This window comes from Eschrichtius robustus, chromosome 2 (assembly GCF_028021215.1).
Source record: "Eschrichtius robustus isolate mEscRob2 chromosome 2, mEscRob2.pri, whole genome shotgun sequence".
Lineage (NCBI taxonomy): Eukaryota > Metazoa > Chordata > Mammalia > Artiodactyla > Eschrichtiidae > Eschrichtius > Eschrichtius robustus.
The window spans coordinates 31,420,775-31,446,710 of NC_090825.1; the positions used below are offsets into that span (position 1 = coordinate 31,420,775).

The 25,936-nt window shown below is 44.1% G+C and overlaps 1 protein-coding gene across 3 annotated transcripts in view; it reads left to right on the plus strand.

The window, feature by feature from the left end:
• Positions 1-2,188: 2,188 nt before the first annotated feature.
• Positions 2,189-25,936, plus strand: part of EGFLAM (EGF like, fibronectin type III and laminin G domains) — a 166,284-nt gene continuing 142,536 nt past the window's right edge. For all 3 annotated transcript variants that reach the window (XM_068532448.1, XM_068532451.1, XM_068532456.1), the window contains exon 1: positions 2,189-2,285. In XM_068532448.1, coding sequence (XP_068388549.1) covers positions 2,189-2,285 — 97 coding nt within the window. The remainder of the gene's footprint in view (positions 2,286-25,936) is intronic.

Sequence of the window (25,936 nt, forward strand, 5' to 3'; positions counted from 1 at the left end):
ATTAATGGTTAGTATTACTTCCAATTTCTACATCAGGGAGAATCATTTTTAAGTGGGAAAGACCACAGCACCAACATGGGAGGTGTCTTCATGGTAACAGTTACTTGGCTCTGGGTGCCACCTGAGGTCTGATATAAGAAATCCCTTTCTCATAAAAAGAGCTATCCAACAACCTCTGGGCTGGTGGTAGCGTAGATACTCTTTGTCACAGGTGGAGTTCAAGCCAAGGATGTGGAAGGCAGATTCCTGTGTAGAATGGAGGCGAGGCCTAGTTGACCTCTAGGGGCTCTGATCCTAAGGGTCTAGGATTCTGCTACCTTTGAGACTAGTAGCCTTGGGGACAGTCACATGGCCGGTCTCCTGGACATGGGTTTATCAACTTGGAAGTGAAGAGCACAATCTGTAAGACTTTTCTCCTCCAGCTCCATGTAAAAGGACAAGCTCTGGTGTCACATCTAAGACTTTCAAAGACTCATGACTTTGAATTTCTTTATGGAGAGCTGCACACCTGAGAATGCCAACACAGAAGGGAACCTATTCTTAGATCTGGCTCAGTACAAACCCTCTAGCCAGGGGGGATACTTCATTCCTAAAAGAGGAGTAGAAATCTTTGGGGGGTGCGGGGGGGAGGGAGATACATTGATCAACATTGTTCCCTCCGGGTCCCCAAACCCAGGTTAACAGTGAAGGGCCAGGACGCCAGGAGCCTCTGCCACGCTGCCAGGTGGGGCCGGGCCGGCACGAAGTCCCCGAAGGCCAGCGACCTCAGCTCCCTCTGCGGGGTACTTCCTAGGGCCTTTGATGTTTCCCCAGGAACTGGCGAGGGTTGCGTTTCCCTCAAGGTTTATTCCCTCTTGGTTTATTTATTGTATCTGCCTTCTCGTCTCGCTGGCTTGAAGATCAGTACTCAGGTGTGCAACGGGACTTGAGTCCCCGGGTCTCCCCTCTAGCAGCGCCACCTGGAAACCCGGCAACAGGCGCATTTTACTGAGTTCTCGGGCAGCAAATCCTGAGGAGAAGGGGTCTTTTTTGGGCCAGCTAGCCGATCTGGGAACCCTGGTGTCAGAATCAGTGGCCAGGACTCCCCGTCGGCCTCCAGCCGCAGCCCGGCCGGCGCGCGCCCCCTCCCAGCCGGGTCTTCTCGGTCTGCCAGGGGGCTCGAGCTCGCTTCCTTCCCCCCCCACCCCCACCCCGCAAAGCCAGGCTTAACCCAGAGCTTCATCCCCTCCCCTGGAGGGTCTCAAGTTGCCTTCCTCTGCCGGGAGGGCACCACACTTCCCCGTGCCGGGCCCTAATCTCCACCCGGCGTTTCCAACAGAGTGGCAGGCTTCAGCTGCCCATCTGCGCGCCTTAAATCCCATTTATCTTCTTAGCGCCTCTGTCCTGGCCGGCCCCGCCCCCTCTTCCTCCTACGCACCCTCCCTCCCCCCGCCCCCCACTGCAAATCACAGACCCTCTCCTCCTCCCTCTGCTGTCCCCCTTACTCCTAGTGCGGTGGACCGGGTAGAGCAACCTTTGGAGGTGTTGGGTAAAGTACCCGAGGAAGGTGGAAGCGACCCAGAGGGGCGCGGCCGGAGGAGAGTATATACCAGGGGAGCGGGAGGCGCCGCAAGATTTCAGGATCAGGACCAAGGCAGAGGGTCCTGGACTCGCAGTCACCTAAATCCTGCCCTGCGTCTCTAGCGGTTGAAGTCGGCCCCTTCTAGCGCCCCAATCTAGGTCACCAGCCGGGTAGGGCTGCGCTGGGGGTCGCTAGAGGGGTGATGCGCGGGCTGTCTGCCCTAGAGGTGGGCGAAGAGTAAATTGTCTCAGGGCCTGCCCCTCTCACTTCCACTCGATTGTAATTCCATCCCCGGGTGGGTCGAGCCTCCCTCCCTCCCTCTCTCCCGCGGCCAGCCAGTCCCTCCCCGTCGGCTTCCCTCGCCGCCCCCATCCCCGCCCTCCCCGCCCCCACCCCGCCCGAGAAGCCCTGCTGCTCGAAGCCCGCTTCACTCCCGCACGCGGACCTCCCGGCTGCTGTCCTGCCTCCTTGGACTCCTCCGTGGTTCCTGGTCCAGCTCCCTCAGCCCTTCGCCTCCTCACCTCGGTCAGGGGATCCGCGAGGGCCGCGTCCCACGACGTATCTCAGGAGACGCCCTTTCACTGTGCGCCCAGGACTTGGTGAAACTTCGCAGGCGCCCGCGGTGAAATGGATTTAACCCGAGGCGTCTTGCTCCGGCTCTTGCTCCTGGCTTCCAGCCTCGCACCGGGCGCTGTGCCGCTCAGAGCAGCTCTCAGAAAACCAGGTAATGCTCTCGGTGCTCCCGGGAGCATCACGTCCGGAGCGCCCAGGTCCCCGTCTCTAGCGAGGACCCAAAGCGGGCAACGCACCGCCTCTCTCACCCCTGACCAGCGGCCCTGAACTGGGTTCTTCTCTGCCCAGAGCCGAGAAAGGACGCCAGCCTCGCCCTCCCCCTCCCAGCCCAGGCGGTTCCAGGGATATTTGTTTGTTAAAACAATGATCTATTTTCCAGACACAGTGGAGGTGGAGGGCTCTGTATTTGACCACAGAGAGCTGAGAGTTGGGGCAGCGATCACGCTGTCTCAATTACAAGGATTGCAACTGTGCAAGAAAAGTCCAACAGCTTCTCCTGTGTCTCTAAACAGCTTATTGAATTCATATTGTTCAGAGCCCAGCGATTTCCTGTTAAGTGTCTGAAGATTTGCCTTGTGTACCCTCTGCCCATCTCCAGTCCTTCCCACGCTCTATGTAGGGATGTGTCCTCTGCTGTTAGGATTCTCTTCCACTCTGGGGCCGTTTTCTCAGAAAGGAGCACCCAACGGGTTAATTTTTACCGTGTTTTGAGCTCCTGTCTTCGCTCTGCGATTTAAACAAAGATGTACAGCGTTGTGGGCTATTACAGTGAACTGCTGAGAACTCGAAACACACTAGCTTGCATTTTCTCTAGTGACACAGGTAGAAAGTCTTACTGTGTTTTTGCCTACTTTGGTTTGGCCTGTGTGGTGAGGTTATTCAAAGTAGAACATTCTAAGCAAGAAAGTTCTAAACATTGTTTCTCGGATAATGATTTTTATTCCTCTTTGCTGAGACTATACTTAGAATTCTGAAAAATCTGTTTTTCTTCGTTTACTTTGCAAGCGGGGTTGTCTTATGGTAGTAATTACATCGTATGAACACTGGAAAACAATATAACTTTATTTGAATGCAGTCTGCAAAACTTTGCAGAAAGCACAGTTTGTCTTCACAAATAATGTTGCCATAAGAAAGAGACAAACAGGGGAAATTTATCAGAGGGCAAAGAAAATAATCTTGGCAGGTTCCCACATGGCTGCTTAAATATTTTCGCTGCTCCAGGATCTCTCCACTTGGAAATATGACTTGTTGCCTTTCTGCTCTGGAAGATGCCTTCACTCTTCAAGCTGTATCTATTATCACCTGCACCTTGCTACCTGCCTTGAAATTTATAGTTGTTATTATAATCTGAAGCACATTTTAATTATGAGCTATTCTAATCCCACTGATCATTCACTTTGGAGAAAATAGCAGCAGTCCCAGGTGATATTATATTAAATTGTTTCTTTCCTACGTGCACACAGACACACGTCTTCAAGGATTTCAATGAAGGGCTTCTTTCTAACTTTCCTCCTTAAGATACCCACACGTGATCTTCTGCATTCTGTGGGTTTATTTACATAAAACCATCTAGTCACAATTTTTGAACAATGCATAGTTATACCTGTAGTTCTTAAGCGTGAGCAGTGTATGTAGTGTTCTTTTAAGGATAGATTTCAATTCGTTTAAGCAGAATTTTTTAAAAAAGTATTTCACAAAAGCCTGCTGTGTAAAAACTGCTTATATGGTTCACCATATTTCCTTTCTTATTTTCTGTAGTTCCTCTCCTACAAATATTTCCTACCTGGTTCATCCAGGGTTTCATTCTGTTATTCATGCCATGAATATGCCATGTTGGTCTCTTTGGTTTTATTTGAAGCATAGATAGGGTTTTGATAGTGGAAACTCTACATTTTAAATATTTTAGCACATTAAATATATCAAATTTGAGGTAAAAGGAGTGTTTGGACTAGGTTCAGCCTAGGAGAGTTTTTCATTTCTTTAGAATTTTATCCAGACACTGGCTTTCAGGTTGGAAGGCTGCTCAGATTAAAATGACAGCTACTTCATAAACTTTAGGGGCAAATATCCTCCTGGGCTCATTTACAACCCTTGGAAAGATTAGTTTTTGATCCGGAGAATTGGTCCAGATTAAAGACTGAATGTGCCCCACTTGGCTCTGATGTGAACAGCAGCCAGCTGATTTATAATCTTCCCCAGACACCAGCAGATCCTGCAAGTATCCATACAGGAGTTTCTTTGTACCTTGTTTCCTCAATAGAAATTGATTTGTGTGCAGTGCTTTGTAGGTAGCATGGCTACCCCCTAAGGTGTACTGCAACAGTCCTGTTTTATTTGGATGACCCTGTCTTTCTCCCCACACTCCTAAATCTCCCTTTGACAAGTTCGGCTTTGTTGGAGAAGTCTTGGATTCAAAATCCACCTGAAAATTTCCCATCCCCATCTGCTTCTGGTGAGAAAAAACCAAGCAGCAGCTTCAATTATGAGTCTCATTTGGGTCCAACATAGACAACCTTTCCCTCCACCCCAAGATAGCTACTCCTCTGTCACTGAGTGTTAATAAAGAAACCTCTGCGTTTGCTGAGACTCACAAGAGAGAACAGTTCGCAAGTTAAGTCAAATTAAATAAGGAACATTAATTAATTGCTTTCTATACTGTCCTAAGAACTTGACACATACTGATTTATTTAATCAACCCAACAGGTCTGCGAGATGGGTACTATTATTACCCCTGTTTAACTGAAGAGGAAATTGTGGCTTAGAGAAATTAAATATCTCACCCAGGGTCACCCAACTAGTAAGAGCCTGAATGGGAATGCAGGCTCTGATATTCAGGAGCAGAAAGGAGTCCTTAGCAGCCCGGTTAGGAGAGGTGTGCAACCCCTCAGGGAGGGCGTCTTCCCCCTGGATGAAGGCACGGAGCGGGGGGGGCTCCCAAATTCAAATCACAGACCTGGCAGGAAGTGAAACACCCTATTGTACAGCTGGGCTGAGCGTGACCAAGGGACTTGCCCAAGATAACATCAGAAACTGAGCTGGGACTAGTACCCAGACCCCCTTGAGTGGTCTCCAGTTCTTCCCTTACCCAGAGTCTCACCAGGACATGCAGAGAGGACTGTTGTGCCTCTGATGTAGGGCAGGGGGGAGGGAAAAGGAAATCCAGACACATCTGCTGGGACCAGCATGCGTCAAGCCACGTGTGTTCCCACAGGCAGATTGGTAACTTGCGGTGTTAGCTTAACTCTCTGGCAGAGAGAGAGGTGCTGGAGGGCTGCGCGAGGGCCCTGCCTTTCCTCTGCCTTTCCTCTGCCTTTCCTCTGCCTTTCCGGCTGCCTGAGGTCCCAGGGTCAGTGGGACAAGGTCAGGTCAGGGTTCAGAATTCAAGGTTTTCCCCTGGAGGACTGGAGATCCGCAGTCATTTTCGGGGGGAGATGCAGAGGTCTGTAATCTTTTCCTTTCCACTTTTCCCTCAGCGTTTCTCTATCTGAAAAAGTGGACTAAAACAAAGATCCAGGGAAACTCAGAAAGAAAAAAAAACAAAAGCCTGGAGGAGCAGAGCAGAGTTAGTGCAAGGGCAATGTGCCTTGTCGGTTGCTGGTGGGGAATACATGCGCCTCTAGGTGGTTTCTGCTGCTACTAGTGTGAGGCTGAATGGCTAAAGGGTCAAGCAAAGGTCAGGGGTCATCCTTTTCTACTTCCCCCACCCACCCGGGATAACCTGAAATTCACAAGAGACTGGTTATGTCCTCACTTAAAGCTCTCACCCAAGTCCCTTTCCCAAAGCATGTGATCTTGGGGGGGGTGCTCAGCTCTTCCGGATGTCACCCCTCCCTTTCCAACCAACCCTACTCCTCTGCAAGGCTGATCCAGATTGTCTTGCTTCTTGATGAAAACTGGAGCGACAAACGCCCTAAGGGGGATTATATATATTTCTCCCCAGCACCTAACTACTAGTGTCCTATGCAGTTCTGGCACCATAGCAGAAATATTTCCCTCTGATCCTTCCTTCCATCAGCCCTCCTACCCTCCCATTTGTTTCCACATCATACCTCATCCCTATAAAGAAGCCCCTGCCTCTCTTTCTCTTTCTCTTTCCTTTGATTCTCTATGAGGTAAAGGGACAGAGAGGTCACGGTCAGGAGTAAATGTGTGTAACATGAGGCAGTATTTTTTTCTCAGAATTCTTTCTCATGGGAGAGTGACTTGACCAGAAAGGAATTGAGTGGTGTTTTTCTTTTTGGTTTTGTTTTTGTTTTTGCTTTTTGTTGCTTCCCTGAGCCCAGGGCTTTAATAACCTTAGAATTCTTTTGGGAGTAGTTGTCCATCTGTTCATGGGTTACCGTAGCTCAAAAGTGGTCCAGTGAACCAGAGCTAGATTTCTGGAAAACAGGGACTCAGGCGTCTGAGGTGGAGGTGGGATCTCAACTCCTGCAGTGTTATCCTGGGGAGCTCCTGTCTTCTCCTACCTGACCCACTAGGCAAGCAGGACTGTATTTCTCCCGACGGACTAAATGAGTGGCGTGATATCTTGATTGCAACAGAGAATCTTTTGAGCTGGTCAAGACCCTTGCCACTTGTTTTGGTCACAGCAAGTTGCAGGTATTAGAAGTGCACCTGCTATTTCAGGGATAAAAAAGGGAAAGGGTGAGGAGATACTGCAGAGACTAAATGGCAGTTTGTAGGAGAAACCGCCCAAACCCATCTTTGATTGCATTGGTTGTGAACCGTCGTTTTGAAGAAGGACCCCAAAGTGTGCTCCAGCCTCCTGAAATGAGCTGGAAGACATTTGCTTCTTTGAAGAACCCCGATCTCATGGGATGGGGGTCTGGGCCTGGGGACAGAGAGAGACTCAGGTGAAAAAGCAAATCAAATTGCCGCCAGCAGAGGGCGCAGTTTCCAGAGCTGGCACAGAGCGGATCTTAGACTTATGACCCAGGCGAGTCACTGCTGAAATTCGATGTGGATAAGAATTTTTGGAGTGCATCCCAGACATCTGCTTTTTTAAACAAGAACCTCAGGTCACTTGGTGCATGTGGTTCGCAGTCCACACTTAGGGACGTGACGGAGGAGAACTTGGGATCCTCCCATAGCCTCCCTGCCTCCACCCCAGGTAGTCTCCGGTACCCCGACAGTCTCCACTTCGACAGCAAGCATCTGTATTTCAGCCAAAACAACCCCAGTGTTTAGACTCTCTGCCGGGTTTCCGAAGGTTGGATTCGGGACTTGAGGCCCTCTGAAGGCCCCTGAAGGACGTCTCTTCTGGGCAGGTCCAGCTTCTACTCACCCTCTTTCCCAGTAACCCCGTCATTGAGAGATGGCTGCACACGGGGGGACACCCTTCGGTAGCATTAACAAGAAGCCAGGCTGTATATGACCAGCCCCTTCCCCTCATTTCCCCCAGGCCCATTGCACCCCCGCTCCCACGCAGCTCCTTCTTTGAGGCAGGTTTCTCCTGGCTGAGCCGGAAGGCTTGGGTGAAAGTACAGACTCTGCTATTCGACAAGTTTGGGTTCAAGTTCTGACACTTTTTTTTAATTATTATTATTAGTTACTTGGCGACATAGGGCTAGTTATATTAGCTCTGTAAACCTGGGTTTCCTTGTCTGTAAAAATAGGATAAGGAAAGAACCTACCATTTAAGGATTAAATGAGGTAATACATACACCAAGGCATTAAAAAAGGATTAGAAGCCTGAAGCTTGAAGGCAATGTTTATGAAGTTGGGATTGTTTAATCTGGAAGGGGGTGTGGGTGGGAGAAGAATGTGTATATTTCCAGGCATCAGAATAATTAACGTAGACACTTATGAGTTCATGTACTTTTATCCTTTCCTGTACATGTTAATGTATGATTGATAACATAATTTTAATTTTACTGAGTTGTACAATTTTTTAGATAAATTGACAAATCAGAAAGACTCTTTGGTCAACCACATGCCTTGATTTGGGGTTTGGAAATGTGGCTGTGAGGTTTGCGGTCTTGCTTGAGTAGATTCTTTTGAGAAACAGTATCCCCAAGGGTGATGGACAATTTTTGTCTGGTAATTGTCATGTGGAGGTTTTGTAGGGTGTTGGCGGTGAGGAGCAGCTGTTCCTGAAAGAGAATTTTCCAGACTGACATGTGACTGGGAGTCTGGGAAAATCTCCACGAAGCTAGAGAGCTAAGAAATGGTCAGGGTCTGCTCATTGATCCTCAGTTTGGAGTAATTTATGAGCCACTACCAGTGACCTAGAAAGACAGAGACTGGGCTCTGATGGCTCTTCCTTTTCTTATTAATGATTCGTGCACTTCCAGAGCGGTAACAAAACCCCACTTACCCCAGATAACCCCACCAGCTTATTTTAAGAATCAAAGGAAATAAAGCAGACTAGTGCTTTGAAAGAACTGAAGTGTTACACAAAGATGGGATGTTACTATCTAATAATACTCACACTAATTATTATTACCTTAACCAACCAGACCAACCAAGGACACACTTTCTGAAGCTTTGATCTCTTTTCCAGTCTCTTCCTCCCCATCCCCCTAAAGACACTTAAAGATTCTTTCTTTGTCTGACTGCAAATCCTGAGCAATTTAAATCTTAACACTTGTGTTTGCTGACAGGGCACCCAAAATCCCGAATCAGATTTAATGCAGTGTTAATGCTATTTATTTTTCTTGATGCAACAAGTTTATATTAGCCAGTTAATGGTTTACATTGTGCAAAAGGAGTTGTATCAGCAGGCACTTTTCTGTAACATCTGGGCAGTTGGAAACATCATACTTAAATACAACCTGAGTTTAAAGCCTTCCTTGGACAGATGGCTAATTTTATTGATCTAATCTTACACTTAGGAATAGGTCCCATGATCCTCTGCTGGTAATTCTTAGAGTGAGCAGAGGCATAAATAAACTGGATGAGGGCTGTGAATTAGACTCTTGTTTGCTTGTAATTTATTTTTTAAATACTTCAGTATAAACAGTCATGGTGTGAATTACTTTAATCTCTACCCTAAGGGTGCTTAATTAACATTTGAAGTAATCCAGGATAGAAGGTACCGCTCTGGCGTAAGAGTTTACATCTTTTTTTAATGTCTTGGTGGCTGTGTCATACCAGTGGTTAAATATTTTGAATTCACCTCTGTGCTGGCCAGGAGTCTACACTCCAGGGCTGGTTAGTTACCACTTGGAGAACTTTACTGTGATGTCTGCTCTCAAAGGTGGCTGGGAAGATATTTCAAGTGATGCTATCAAAAATCCAGGCTAGAGGGTTTGTTAATTAGCACAAACAAATTATGCTAGAAATAATGTTTTCATTGGTGAAATATGTGATTGGCTAGAAAGATTGTACATGCCCCTCTATTTTTGCATGCACAAAGAGTAACAATTCAGCAAGCCCAACAATCAAGCTGCTTTGGCATTGAGCCAGAGCTCCATTCAATCCTGTATCCTCCTCACTTAACGGTAGATTCCTTTGCCTGATCACTCCGGATGATTTGCTGATCCCGCCATTAGAACACTGACGCATCTGCCTCAGCAAGGTGCTTGCAGCTGTAACAAACAACTCTAAATCTCAGTGGCTTGACATAAGATTTATTTTTCATTTACTCCAAGTCCAAAGTGAACGTTTCTTGTTGGGCAGCTCTGCTGGGCTGGCCTTCTCCAAAGGGTGACTTGAAAACCTGAGTCACTCTACCTTTATTACCTTCATCTTGTAATGCCACCATCTTTATTTTTTTATTTTAATTTTTAAATTTTTAAAATTATTTTATTTTTTTATTTTTGGCTGCATTGGGTCTTTGTTGCTGCGTGCAAGCTTTCTCTAGTTGCAGCGAGAGGGGGCTACTCTTTGTTGCGGTGCGCGGGCTTCTCATTGTGGTGGCTTCTTTTGTCGTGGAGCAGGGGCTCTAGGCACGCGGGCTTCAGTAGTTGCAGCATGTGGACTCAGTAGTTGCGGCACGCAGGCTCTAGGGCACGCAGGCTCCGTAGTTGTGGCTCGCGGGCTCTAGAGCACAGGCTCAGTAGTTGTGGTGCACAGGCTTAGTTGCACGAGCTTAGATCTTCCCAGACCAGGGATCAAACCCATGTCCCCTGCATTGGCAGGCTGATTCTTAACCACTGAGCCACCAGGGAAGTTCCCACCATCTTTAAAATGGGCCTCCAAGGTGTCATGGAAGGTAAAAAGAAAGAAGGCTTGTGTGGGAGATGTTTATGTGTCGGGCCAGAACGTGGTCACAGGGCCTCAACCTAACTGTAAGGAGGTCGGGAAATGTAGTTCAGCTGTGTACACAGCAAGACAATGACCAGATGTGGTGGATTGTCTCTCATGAAGTGCTTTGGAGTTCCTAAAAGAACAAACAGGGATGTTAAAAGAGTAAGTTATTTGAGAATTTTTGCAACTTCCTTTTTGCCCATGAATTGTTCGTATATGTGGCAGAATTTGGCCTAGAATTTGCTTTCATTGTAGTGTACAACGTGGCTGAAAAGCAGATAGTTACCACCTATCTTGACTTGTTGGAGGCTACCATGATTTAATAAAAGATCCTAAAAACCAGGCAGCCAAATTGACTTATATCAGTTTGCAGTAGGGTCCAAAAATAGGTATATGTTTACGTGACTACATGCTGTTTGTTGCTACATATTTCCTACATTTTACAAAAAGTAAAATAAATCCCTTTTAAAAGGTAAAATAACCACTCAGTGGGTTAGAGTGAATTTCTAAGCAACGTCAACTAGAACTTCAGTTTTTACCACAGTTTTCTAGAAGCTCCTTCTATTTGTATCCCATAACAAAGATGACTGTTCATGGTAGAATAGTTTTTTCAGTGAGAGATGCATCTTAAAATATAAAAATCATTTCTTAGACACCACAGCCTGCTTTGATGGGGATGAAGATGATCCCCCCAAAATAAATTGGTATGCTTTGTTGAACCACTGCACTTTTCAAAGCACTTTTAGAGAAATGATCTCGTTTGATCTTGTAACCCTTGCCCCACTGGGAAGTCAAGAGCTGATGACTTAGCAAAGAGGAAACAGGCACAGCCAGGACATGAACCCAGGTTGTCAACCCGTAACCCCTGATGCTTCCCATCAATCCAGAGGTTTTCTTGCAGCTGATGGATAAGAGCGTGATCACTGTGATGGCCCTGAGTCTAGCTCTACAGCCAGGAGGGACCTTGCCAACAAGACTCGCCCGCGTTTTACTTGCAGAGGCTCCATGTGTGTCACAGGACACTCTGTAGAATGAACTGGTACTGCTTTCAGTCATACTCCTGACTGGTTGGTGTGTGTTTTGCAAAATACGTGATGACTGAGGGGCTGTTTGCAAATGAGAAGCAGCTGTAGTGGCTGGAGGATAGCTCCAGAGTCCTCCCAGTGTCTCCTATAGAAGATCCTTTTGGGGTCTCAGGGACACCCAGGACACTCAGCCTGGCTTTGTTATTCCTCCCAGCTTCCCATTCCTCCACTATTTAGCCATCTTCTTTAGTGGAAATGATATTTGCTACACCTTCAATGTGAGTATTTCAAGGTTTATCATTCAAGTCTCAAGGCTTTCTGGTAGTTTCTTCAGCATCTTTTTGATGTTCTAGGAGTTCCTAATGGCTGTAGTTAAACAAGTAAATCATTAGGTTGGAAAAAGAAGCCTTCCTTTGATAGCTATTTTAGAGTAAGTGATGATGGGCTTTGGCCACAACCTACACACATAACACACATCCCTGCAGCTTGGAGGAATTGTGACAAGAATCCAATCAAACAGACATGGGTTTGAATCCTAGTTTTAAAATTTATGGCTGCCTGATCCCAGACAGAGTATTTAATCTCTTTATACCTTAGATTTCTACCTGAAATTTAAGGCTCATAATACCTACCACAAGGGTATCATCTGATAAATCAGTGAAATAATATGATGACTGGAAATGCAGCTAGGAAAGTACTTGAACATTTGGTACATAATGGGCACTCCAAAGTTAGTCCATATTAACTAGGTTCTTTTTGATTTATAGAGTTTATGTAGTGGTAGAGATGGTAGTTTTCCCCTATTTGATATGACCCCAAGTATTGACAACATTGACACAAATGTATAATTGAGCTTAGGCTCCCATGAAAATGGAATTGAAAGGAATTTCACTTCCTTAATCTCATATTCTAGATTCTTCAAGTTTATGTCATCAAATGATGACTTTTGGTGTCTAGATCAGTCATAAAGTTCATTTTTTAAAAAAATTTTTTAAAAAAATTTATTTATTTATTTATTTTTGGCTGTGTTGGGTCTTCGTTTCTGTGCGTGGGCTTTCTCCAGTTGGGGAGAGCGGGGGCCACTCCTCATCGCGGTGCGCGGGCCTCTCACTATCGCGGCCTCTCTTGTTGTGGAGCACAGGCTCCAGACGCGCAGGCTCAGTAATTGTGGCTCACGGGCCCAGCTGCTCTGCGGCATGTGGGATCTTCCCGGACCAGGGCTCGAACCCGGGTCCCCTGCATTGGCAGGCAGACTCTCAACCACTGCGCCACCAGGGAAGCCCCATAAAGTTCATTTTATTGATAAAAGATCTGGAACCAGCATAGAGTTTAATAAAAATAGCTCACATCCTTTTTGGCCTTTGTATAAAACCAAGAAGAAAGATCCTGTATCAAGATTATATATAGCTACTATAGTAGTGATAGATTTTCATGTATCAGCTATATGGCTCTGTACCCCAAAAGGGGTTATTTGCAGTTAGAATATAAAGAAAATTTTCCTTAGCTACCTTCTTTACTGTGGTATTAAGATAACAAGTATAAACGACGCTATTTCTATGATATCTGCTCTCTCCCCATTTTGAGTCAACCATGCTCTCTGCCAGAATACTCTTTCTAAAATGCAGTTCTAATCCTGTCACTCTTGGGTTTAATATTCCTTTCTGGCTGTCTACTGCCTTCTAAATTCTAAAGCTGAGCATCCAAGGTCTATTACAGTATGGCCTCCACTTCCTTTTCCTGTCTTCTCACTGAATACATAATCTGTATTCCAACCAAGCTCGATTATTTGCTCTTCCACAGTCCTCCTCTTTGCTTCCCAGTGGTGGACCTGTCCAGTTGACCCATCCCCTTGGAGCATCCTTCCCTCATCTCTGCCCAAGGAAACGCAGTGACCCTTCCAAGCATGGCTCAGTGCCGTTCTGTGAGGTCTTCACGTACCCTCCCAGCCAGAAGCCCTTACGCTTTTCTTCCATTTTGTCTTGTATTATGTTTTTGATGTACTGACCCATGCCTTGTCTTAGATTTGTAACTCTGTGAAGGAAAGCACTATGATGTCTTCACCTGTGTGTTCCCTCCATCGCCTGCTGGAGTGTCTTGCATGCAGTTGATCTTTCCCAGACAGCTATGCAGTGGAAAACGATGGCCTCGTTTGGGGCAAATACTTTTTAACATGGTGTGATTAATTTGATCGTGTTCCCAGCTCCCAAATTCACTTCCTTCCTCCCTCATGATACAGAAAAGGTGTCATTTCTCTGTGCCAACTTTTTTTCTCAACCGGAGCGGACATTTGAAAGCCCACACTGCAGTGTGATTTAGAGAAGGAAATGGCCCAGGAGTCAGTCTGTAGCAGTATATAATTTAAATCCTACCTCCATGCTGCCAGAGGCTATTGGAATTGTGGGTTTTTAAGGAGTGTCTGATCAAGTCCATACTGTGAAGTATGTCATTTTCAATACCCGGAGAAGAGGTAGAGTTTGAAGTAACATGTGGGGCTGCCTTAGACCTGCTTTTTATCATGTTTTGGGAGGTTAAGAAGCAAAGGCAATAATGCTGTTTACTCATACATCAAAACATAGTGGGGGAGGACGAGTTAAAACAGTCCAGTGTTCAGTTCCCCTCCTTCTTCCACTTGTCTTTGAAACCAAAGGAACATGAGACGTGTGTGGGAATGGCATTGGCGGTATGATAGAAAACGTCAGGTTGCAGGGGAAGGGATAAAGCCAGTCCATCTCTCATAACGAGATCTGACTGTGAGGTTGGGAGGAAAACAGTACTCAACAGTCTTCTTCAGTTTTATTGTGCTGACCCTGGTTTACTTACGAAGATCAATTCTGTAATCCCCGGAAAGTAAAGCAGCCAAAAGCTAGAGTGTTTGCAAAGGTTTTTCTGGTCTTTGTTTTGTAAGGACTGTCATACCTGATAAAATGAATGCTCCTGGGCAGCCCAATTGAAAGCAACCAGTTGATTGACCCATTCACCGATTAATTTCTTGATATATACATACACATACATACATATACATATATACATACATATATATATATATATATATATATATATATATATATATATATAAAATAAGCTGCATTGTAGTAGAATTAAAAATGAACAAAGTAAATGATATGATGCTGAAGTATTTAAGGGCAAGTAATGTCTGAAATTTACTTTGAAATGCATCAAAAATCAGATTCACTGATGGAGACAGGGATAGATTGTTAATATATGTGTGATAAAAGAAGTATAGTAAAATGTTTATGGTAGCATCCATGTGGTGATTATACACATGTTCATTCTAAAACTCTTTCACTTTTCTGTAGTGTTTGATTATTTTCATAATAAAGTGATGGAAAAGATGAACTAAGTATTAAGGAAACAAATGAAATGACTACAAAGTTTTTCCCACACAGAGTGAGGTTCCAACATGGTCTGCTCTGCACCCAAATAATGATGGGTTTTCTACTTTCGTCCTGCTCTTCCCTCCACATTTCCTCTCTGCTCTTCTCTGCCCTGCTCCTTGCTCCCTGGGGCTGGCCTTACTGCATCACTCAGGCTACTTTGCCCTTTGGCTTTTTTGGGTTCAGCTAACGAGAGGCATCGGAAGGAGATCAGAGGAGAGCAAGGGAGAGACTCTGGTGTACGTCTTCCCTGATTCCACCCTGGTTTGGTACTGCTTTGCTGGCAGCAGTTGCATGTCTCTAAAACTGCATCTCCTGGCTGTCCTTGGCTTCCAACTCTGGCTGGCGCCAGGAACAGTATTTTCTCCTCTTGTACTTTCTGCCCTGGGTACTGGCAGCATTTCACTGCTGCTGGTCTCTGGGTGCATCAACAGCCCTAGTTGTTTCTCAGAGCTGTTCACACCTCTGTAAGATATCTTTTAATTACAATCTTTTTAGATTAAGTAAATTCTTCTTCCTGCTGGGACCCTAATTGCTACCTTTGGTACCACTGCTTTGTGATATATGCTCTGTTTCTACTATTTTCCTCCTTAGGTGTAACCATGCGGTTTTGATTTGTGTTTAGCTTGCATTCAGAACTCTTTGAGGATCAGGTCTGATTTAGCTTAAGGATGCCTGCTGTAAATTCATGAAGTAACTGCAAGAGCAATAGAAACCTTGATCTTTTGAGAATGAGCTTGTCCTCTGGGCCCAAATCTGCTGGCTTCTTGGCTAAGAGCACATTGAGATTGACCTATTCATTGCTGTGTGGTGTTGAGAAATGATTGCAGTGATGTCCAGGGTTCTTAATAGAAATTCTAGGAACTCTGAGGTTTCTGGAACACATATGAAATGAATGGAAGATAATTCTTCATCTCTTGAGAAAGCCCCCTGGACCCAAATTAACCTCTTACAACTCCAGGGAATTTGACCTCAAGGGGAAGACCACGGCGAGCTTGGACTTTCTCCCACTTCTGTTAGGTTTGTTGCTAGTTTTTATGATGATGATATTTTTTTTCAACTCTGTTCTGATTTCTTGGCTATAAATATCTTGCACCTGATATTCTACAGATCAATGCTTATTATTCAAACTTTAAAGAATTAATTAGGTAACACCTATTGTCCATTTGGATTTCCCAGGAACAGACCATAGGATAAAGATTTGAATTAAAATAAGTTATATGAAAGGTAAAACAAAACAAAACAGAACAAAAAAGAAAAAGAAAAGGAGAGTGGGGAAGTGAGACAGGGAGTCCACTGAAAAGGCAGTCAGTGAAGGTTTTCTCATCAATCGAGTTAACACTGTGATGATTAGAGCTTATACTTATGGGAGAAACTCTAGAAAATGGTAGAGAACACATGGCGCAGAGTTTTCCTACCTCAGGGGTGAGAGACCTGGGGTATTTACATCAATTCCATCTGTCACCAGGGGAGGGCTGCTTCGGGGATGGGTGTTAATTTCCCGACACTTCTGGCCTGCCAGGCTTATGGGTAGAGCAGTTTTCTATGTCTTCTGAGAAAATTCTTAGGCCAAAAGGTGCAAAGATTGGTAGCTAGAAGTGAGCTGGCCAGCTTTGAAGTGGTGAAGGCTGAGGGATTATGGTGGGTACTAACAGTTCTTCTACACCCATAATTGACTAATTATATTTGGAAACTCAAGACTGAATGTCATTTACCATTTTGATGGACAACCTTGCCCCCTCCCCTGCCCCCACAAGGAGTTTATATATTATGAGAAGAAGGGGAAAGATGTTTGGATACTCCAAGGAATTCGAGTTCTTAGTCTCAACCTATATCAAGATTTTCAGGGGAAAAAATTTATATTGCAGTACAAAATAGACTTTTGATTAAACCAGTTCTCCAATTGGAGATATTCAGGAAGGGTGACTGTTTGGGTTTTAGATTCAAGAACTACCATCACCACCAACCACCCTCTACCCACCCAAAAAAAAGCTTTATTCATTTGTGCTAATTGAGAAGGCCAGTAGAAATTGGAGTCTTCATTGCCTATGGTTATGCTGTGTTATTTAGAACTTGAGTTTAGATTGTTGATTGTTACAGTGGGGAAGAACCCACATGTACATTTAAAGGCATGCCTTGTGCCTTCACAAAGCAATAGTGACAGCTAACATTTATTCAGTGCTTGCTATGTGCCAGGCACTGGTAACGGCACAGCCTCCTAAGGCTGGCATCATAGAATCCAAGAATTTTAGCACAAGAAGGGACCTTAGGGGTAGCTGTCTAAACCTATATGTCTTAGTGAAGGTAAGTCACTTGCCTGGGGTCATGCATCTTGTTAGTAGCAGAATCAGCACCAGGACCCAAGCCTTCTGACCCCTGACCTAGTGCTCTGTCTACTAGACCCACCACCCCTATGACCATGGGGTAGGTAGAGACTCATGTTCTATTTTCATTGACTATCTCTTTCTTTTTGAACTTGGTCTTGCTTGTATGTTTAGAGGTAATGAACCCTTAGCCCAGGCTCCTGTGACAGTGCCATGCCTGGAGAAACAAATGATCTGTGAAAAGGCAGCCCAAGCTACCTTCTCAGCTCAGCTCCTTGTTTGCTCCAAAATACAGGGTCTGTGAGAAGCACCATCTTCTAAGCCACAGAGACCCACAGGTAGACAGTGGTATTAGGGCAGAGAAAAGAGTACAGTTGTATAGGATCAAAATTCCCATCTGAAATTATTTCCACAGCATGATTTTAAGTGAATCCTTCTAGGAGGCGCCCTTGAAGGGGAAATTGAGGGGAAATTTGTGTCATAAGACAGTGTCAGTGGCTTAGTTAATCACTTGGCTTGCTTCTCATTGTTGGGGATAACCTTGAGGAATTAATCCACTATGGCAAAGTTCCAGGACATTTTTTAAAAACACAATTACAGTCATACTTTGTCAAGACTGACCTGTACAGAATTGATCCTTCAGAGCTGAGGTTAGCAAACATTTTCTGAAAAGGGCCAGATAATGAATATGTTATTTATTTCATTTTTATTTATTGGGTCTGTATTGCAACTACTCAGCTCTGCCATTGTAAAGCAAAAATAGCCAAGGGCAATATGTAAATAAATTTACATATGTTTATGTAAATTATGTAAATAAGGCTGTTTCAATACAACTTTATTTACACAACAGGCAGAGGGCCACATTTTGCCAGAACCCTAGTCAGCCTAAGCCTTCAGATAGTGCACATCACCAGGCCTGCTGCTTTCTTTTGTTTGCTGCCTCTATGGTGTCTGTATTCATTATTAACATTATTGATAACCTTTTTTTTCCTGATGAAAGTTTCTTGTGTCCTGGCAAATAGCTTGATTCAATTCCCAAACACAACAAAGCTGGAGGTGCTACAGCAAGTCCAGGGGAGTTAGCCTTAGACAGATGTGAGGTCATCCCTCAAGCTCTCCATTTGATGTAGGTAATGGGCCATATATGACTATGTCCAAAATACACACACGTAGAAAGCATTGTAGACTTGACCCATATCCTAGAACCCCCATTCTGCTCATATTTTAAAGTAATGACAATAACTCTGTCTTAAAGGAAAAATAAGGGAGTTCCCTGGCGGTCCAGTGGTTAAGACTCCTCGCTTCCACCTCAAGGGGTACCGGTTCGATCCCTGGTCAGGGAACTAAGATTCCCACATGCCTCAAAGTTGTTATCAAGAGTAACTATTCTCATATAATTACGGTAGAAACTCTCCTATCTGCTCCAATTTGGATTGGTCAGTTAATTGGAAGAGTCAGTTAAGGGGACAATTTAAATATAGATACATTTTATTTTCAGTTGAGAAATAGTAGTGGGAGATTTACTTGACAATGCTTGGATGTAAGGATAATGCTTCTTCTTCTTTTTTTTTAACGTGGGCCCACTGATTGGAGTTCTTAGTCATCCTTCAAGCATAAACTGCAACAATAGGGCATTATCTGAGTATAGCAAGCTTCCAGATTTTTCAGTCTTTTAGAGTAGCTGCAGTTGTTGCTTAGAAAATACCTTTATTGAGTTATCCCAAAGCAGTCAACCTAGCTTTTACAGAAACAATTTTTTCTTGTTATATTTGTATTTCATCCATTTACAGAATGGAAGGTCATGTAATTAAAATAACAACCAGGAACAATGCAACTGACCCTTGGTAAGCATACCACTCAGCTGTGGGGAGAGTGGATGCCCCAGGGCCATACAGAGAGTGGAGCCCTGCCAGCGCAAGCCTTCCAGGGGCACTGGGGCCATCAGTATCAAGGACACTTGAGAGGGAATCTAGGATGTTGGTTAATACAGGAAGTAAGCAGGACTTTCTTTTGCTCACAGTACTTTAAAAAGTTGTTTCATTTGGGTTTGTTAAGACAAGTTTCCTGCCCACTTGTTCAAACTCATATTTTGCACAGGTAATTTCTTCGCAGTAGGCTGTACACAAGCTTCTGCCAAACCCTGATGAAATTGTCAACTAACTTGGCCTTGGTGGAGTTCAAATCAGTGAAATGATTTTCAGTGAGTTGAGTACCCTTCGTCCGTGAACCTGCGTCTTCTCTAATGACACATGTATATAAAAAACAAAAAAAATAATACAGTGATTAGTAAACTATTTCAGAATTAAAAAACCTTAAAGACTCATATAGCTTTACTACATGCCAAGTATTATTTCAAGTGCTTAGAAATAATATACTTTTATTCCTCTTAACATCCCTTAGATGTAGGTCTTATCTCATGACCATCTTGCAGATGAAGAAACTGAGGCAGAAATTTGAGTGACAGAGCTGGGCTTCAAGCAAGCCCGGCTGGGCTTTCTTCTTAGTCATTTCTTTCTGCCTCTCCAGGGCTGAAGTTGCCTGCAGAGGATGGGTTGGAAACTTGACCCAAATGAGTACTCTGACAGTCAGATCTTATACATCTTATAGTTCTCTCCAATAAGCACAAATGATGGGTTCTCAGCCAAGTGTACCATGAGGTATCAGCCCAGGGGCGGGGTGTAAGGTAAGCACAACTTCCCAAATCTCCAGTTCCACAAGAAAGACACATTTGACTTGGTGGCCAAGTCAAGAGGAGGTCCTGCCAGGTCATGAGAAGCCCTGAGTAGGAGCTGACAAAGCCTCTTTAATCCTCAGCCAAAGACCCTGAAACTCCAGCATACTTAGCTTTTATGGATATAAAATTGCCATTAGAAAGCCAGATCACTGGACTGAATATCTGAGTGCAGGGTACTGTGCCACCAGCACCATCTTGCTATGCTTGACCCAAATTTATAAAATCGTGAGCAGGCATCACTCCTGAACAGTAACTTGGCACCTATGAAATGATGACCAACATATGAACATGCTCAGACAGTCAGGTCTGATCTAAATAGACAAAGAAGGGGTTGAACACAGCAGGCCTGGCCAGAGCCTACCACAGAGATCAGGCAAATTAAGGATTCCACCGATATATTAAGTGGTTTTCGTTGCCGTCAGACAAGAAGTATCTATGAAGGCAACGATAGAAATATAGGAGACTGACAGATTATGATGATAGTTCTTATGTGTATGGTGTTCTGAGTTGGCAAAGCTCTTGTCTATATCATTAGCATTGCTACTGGTGATAGATTTTGGAGTCAGATAGAGCTATTTTACAATCCTGCCTCTTCTTAGACTTGTGACTTTAGGTCAAGATCCTTAATTTTTCTGAAGGTCAGTTTTTGTTTCATGTGTGAAATGTGAATAAATCCTTTACCTTTTGGAGTTTCATGAGTTAAAGCCTATAATGCCTATGGAGTGCCTAGGACAGAGCCTCGTTTGTAGTAGGTTTAATGATCTCCTTTACACATCTCTTTGCACAGAAAGAGTCACAGGAGTGGCAGAACCTGACCCTACATCTTCTGATTCTTAGATCAGTCGTCCTTGTCCTTTATCACATGTTCTCTAGAGGCAGGCACGTTTCTGTTTAACGAACTGTAAGGCAAAGGATCGATCCAGTCAGAATGGGCACCCAACTGATCAGAAGAAAATGAATCAGTGCTCTGAGTTGAGACACAGAAGTGAGTATCATTCACTTCTGTGAGCAATGACAAATGAACGTGCTTTTGCCAATCACTTACTCATGATTACATATTCATTTATTTATTCAGCAATTGTTTATTTAACAAGGACCACATGCCAGGTATTGTGCTAACTGCTGGGAATAGAGTGAATAAGAAATATAATCATTTCTCTAAAACTCATTAACGCTCTGCAGAATTCCAAAGGTATAATGATTCCTGTTGCAAATAGAAATTACTTAGTCTGTAATTTAACTATATTGATTTAAATCATCTGATTACAGATTACAGAACTAATTATAAAGCTGAAAGATACATTATGAACTTCTTTTTCAGTATAATTTCTTAATATATACCATTATTAATTTATTTTTACATAAATGGGAATTCAGTGCACACGTTAGATGGTCTAGAGATTTAAAAAGAAACTGTTAAAGATAAAAGGTCTCAAATATATGGTAAGGCTGTTTTATTGTATTACTCAATTTTCTTGACATCTTCTAGGACTTTTAGTATAATTAGTAAAATAGCTGTAACATCTGAGGTTACGAAAGAAAGACGGTCATTTTGAAAATTGGACAATGAAAAAAACATATTGCTGGGAAAGAAAGGACCTCCACTTTAATATTATTTATCTTCATCTTCTGGTCAAATAGAAAGCCCTTATTTTGCAATTGAACTTTAACTAGGAAAACTAAATAATTTCATAAAATTTTATCAAAGAGTCTGATTGAGGAGTCCATATTTAAGGCTGAGAGTGGAGTTTTCAATTCCTGAGACTTTGGTCCACAAGTTGAGAAAATATAGGGCTCCTATCAATTCTTGGAGAGAAGTGGTAGTTTTTGGTTACAGAATAAAGCTTAGGGCATCCTAAATGCTAATTTTTCATGTGGTAAAACATTCTCAACTATAAGAAGGAAAAAGATGACAAGCATTTGCTTTATTTTCCTTACAAGTTACATAATTCAGTTGTCTAGACAATATTACATTAACCACATTGTTGAGTAACCCCTCCTCTGGTTGTGTAGACCAGATGTGTGTTATTTCTTCAATACTGGGGCGGCTTTAAGGGGTAGGAAGAGTACTGGGTTATAAGCCAAGAGGCCTGAGTACAAGCCATCCCATCATTATGTCCTATAATTGGGTCCATGATCACCACACATTATTATGAGGGAAATACTAGGGAAACCCTTTGTTGCTTACCCGTTATTAACCCCCAATTCCTGCCTTCTGTGGAGAGGGGGCATAGGAAGGCTTCTTTTGACGGTACTGTATAAAGTAGAACGTCTTTAAACTCATGTCTTATACCAAACCAGCCTCTCCAAGATCCACTCTTCCTCTAGACTTGCCTTTTTCTTTTAAGATACCATCTTCCAGTTTTCACAGCTTGAATCCCAGGCGTCATCTTTAAGTCCTTTTCTCTTCTCCCCTACTTGCTGATTCGTCTTCCTTGGAAATTGCTCTTTTATTTCCCTCCCTCCACATTCCAGTTTCTAGATCTTAGTTCAAACTCTTCTTACTTGAGGCTTACCATAGACTCTTAACTAACCTGCCTTCAGTCATTCTGCCTCCTTGCCACCTGTATTAGTCAGGCTGAGCTAGGTTATGCTACAGTGACAAACAATTAGAAAATCTCAGTGGCTTAAAACAAAATTTACCTATGGTTTATGTTACCTGGTTATCATAGATTCTAGGGGTTGACTTCCATTTCCTCTTCACTCAATGACCCAAACTCCACTCTTTAGAATTTCATCAGTTTGCCAAGGAGAAGGGGGTGCTGGATGATCTTACGCTGACAATTAATTGTTCTGTCCCAGAAGTGACACACTAACTTCCACTCACAGCCATTGGCCAGAACTAGTCACATGGCAGACATGTGGAGTCCACTCATGTGCTTGCAACAAGTGGAGAAATGGATATTGGGGAGCACTAGGGGGCTGCACTGTTCCATCCTACAGTGAAGGCCAGAATCCTCCACTAAAGACCAAGTCCTCCAAAGAAGGCCATTGGAGTTTCTGCAAAGCACCCCTTTACCTAAAACCTTTCAGCCATTCCCACTCTATCAGATGGAATTCATGGATCTCTAACAGGTATTGAATAACCAATAGTTCTCAAGCCTTTGCTATGTCAGGTACCCTGCTATGTTCTTTAATCCATTATCTTATCTATCTCTTACAACAAATATTCAAAGTAGGCTTTATTATCCCCATATGACAGATGAAGAAACTGAGACTTAAAGAATGTCCTAGTTTGGGTTTCTCCAAAATCAGACCGCGTGGCAAGGACTTGGACACCAGAAAGCCCAGTGAGGGAGGGGGGTTGTGATAACAGCAAGAGAGGCGTGTCAATAATGGGACAATGAGTGGGTTACCACAGGGGGCAGCTGCAGACCCTCTGAGAGACTGCAGAACAGGGCTCCACACTGCGGGCCAAGGAACTCCTATACGTCATTGCTTGAGGGCTGCTCTTGAGATGTGAACTCCCCAGCACCTTTGCCCTACCCTACCCGCAAGCCAAGCACATGCTGTCAGCCTTCTGCAGAGGCAAGCAGCTTGCCAATTTTCTGGAACAGTGTTGATTCCCTGAGGGGATATGGGCATTGGCAGCTTCTGCTACAGAGAGGTGAAGCTACTTGCCCAAGGAATACAGTGAATAAGATTTAAATCCAAATACTCTTGTCCCACACTGTCTGCACGGACCTCTCACTATTTACTAACACTGAAGGTGGATCCGGGCTCCAGCCAAAAATGTATCACTGACCACTCTCCAAGCCCTCCTGTTCTTTTTCTTTCTATCCCTGGGTTCATACCATTTCTTTCTTTTTTTTAAAAATAAATTTATTTTACTTATTTTTATTTTTGGCTGCGTTGGGTCTTTGTTGCTGCATGTGGGATTTCTCTAGTTGCGGCACGTGGCGACTACTCTTTGTTGCAGTGCGCGGGCTTCTCATTGTGGTGGCTTCTCTTGTTACGGAGCACGGGCTCTAGGCGTGTGGGCTTCAGTAGTCGTGGCTCGTGGGCTCTAGAGCACAGTCTCAGTAGTTGTGGCGCACAAGCTTAGTTGCTCTGCGGCATGTGGGATCTTCGCGGACCAGGGCTCGAACCTGTGTCCCCTGCATTGGCAGGCAGATTCTTAACCACTGCACCGCCAGGGAAGCCTCATAACCATTTCTTCAGCTGGGAATTCTCTCTGTTCCATGCCCGCTATTTAAGTTCTATCCATACTCTCTGCTCAGCTCAAACGGCGCCTTCTCCATGAAGCCTTATTTGATCATTAGAAATCCTGCTCTCCCCTCTCAACCCTACTGTGGTCAGTTTCACTCTTCTAGCACTTCCCTTGTCCTGTCTTGCGTGGCAGAGATGCATGGACAGGTCTCTCTCTGGATTAGACTGTAGGCTCCTTGAGGGCATGAATCCTATTTTATTCAGTTGCTTCGAACACTTGGTGGAATAAGGCAGATAAATATGACTGTACACGTGCGCACGTCCACATGCACATTCATTTCACATTCAGTCCAGGTTGGCTGAATTTGCCAAATGTCACACTGAAGCCTGGATTCTGGGAGGAGGTGGTCTTCTGCTTTTCTGCTTAATGCGCCACCATCAGCTTCTCTACTCACCCGACTTCCAGCACCTGTGTTGCCACTTGCCGTGTCCGCTCCTGAGAGGGACAGGCAAAGGAGCTGACTGATGAGGACAGAGTGGCCTCCAGCAGTTTGTACACGTCATGTCTGGGGGATGCGTGCTTGTCATTATTCCCATTTGAAATGGCAGCGGAATGAAGATGCTTTGCCTAGTTCAGGTGACGTGACCAGGAGAGTGTAATTAACCTTCAGGGGTCACACCATATCACCATAAACTATATGCCAAGAGTTTCTAGTGATGAGGAGGCAACAAACACCTTCAGCTTTGCGTGTTCAGAACTGAGAAGAGGAAGCCACTCTTAAAAGTATTTTTACCTGCAGTCTCGGTGGTGTGGGCTGAAGAAGGGAATTCCACCGGGCTCTCCCTGGCTTCCAAAGAGACACTCTCCTGTTGCTGAAGATCACCTTTCAGATTTCCATTGCCCACCGGAGCTCCATGACAAGAAATAACAGCAGAATAGATGGCCCTGGCCTCCACGGTGTTGCTGTTCCCGGGAGGTTTTCTCATATGGCAACCCCAACCCCTCCTTGGGAATAGCACTGTTCATTTTTGAAACGCTGAGCCCAACGAGGCACTTTGGCCGCAGGTGGTAATTCGTTCTAAACAAAGATAGGTGACCTTTCTCATCTCCCCCCCCACCCCCAATTATGGAAACAGATTATATTCTTAGTCAAATCCTTTTTGAAAAAACTATATCTAATAACTTGCCTTAACAATTTCCTGCACAGAAAATTCTTAATTATATAGTGGACCAAAAAAAAAAAAAAAAAAAAGGCATTGTCTTTTATCTGTTTTGAACGAGTTGCCTTTCAATTTCATTGACTGCCCCTTTGTTCTTATAGGGCTAAGAGTTTGTTTGAAGAATGGCTTTGTCGTGTTTCCTGTGACTGTCTCCATGGTCTAAATAAAAAGTCTACCAGAAAAACACTGAAAAAATCAGCTTCTTAGTTGTGAGTCTCTTGCAAGAGCAGACAACCTAAAAGTTTGCTTTTATCTTTCAGATTCTGAAATCCATCCCATTTATAAATCGCTCATGTCCCCCCATTTGCTGTTTGACACTAACCAAGTACCCACAGTCAGTGAGTTAATAATTATTCCTGTATCAAAACCACAAAGATTCCAGATGTACAAAGGGGACAGTGCTCACATGTATATGTATAGGCAATTTAAGTCCACTTTGCAAAGGTATGTGTTGATATTAGGAGAATTTTGTATATATATGTGTAAGCAGATTGGCTGGGAGGGCAGGCGGTGATTAATCAAGGTGAACTTTCTGGAGGAGTCAAAGTCTGTGCCAGTGTTGGAAGGAAAGGGCATAATTCCATAGCGAGTCATATAAACATTTATTATTATTATTCTTGGTGAGATAGTTGATATTTCCACGGAGAACCATTAACAATTGTTAAAAGTAAATCAATTCCTGCTCTCCGTCTACTCCTCTCTCTATGGAGCATACAACAGAGATTTGCCCTTGTGAAAAACTGCTCTGTTGGAAAGCTCCTTTC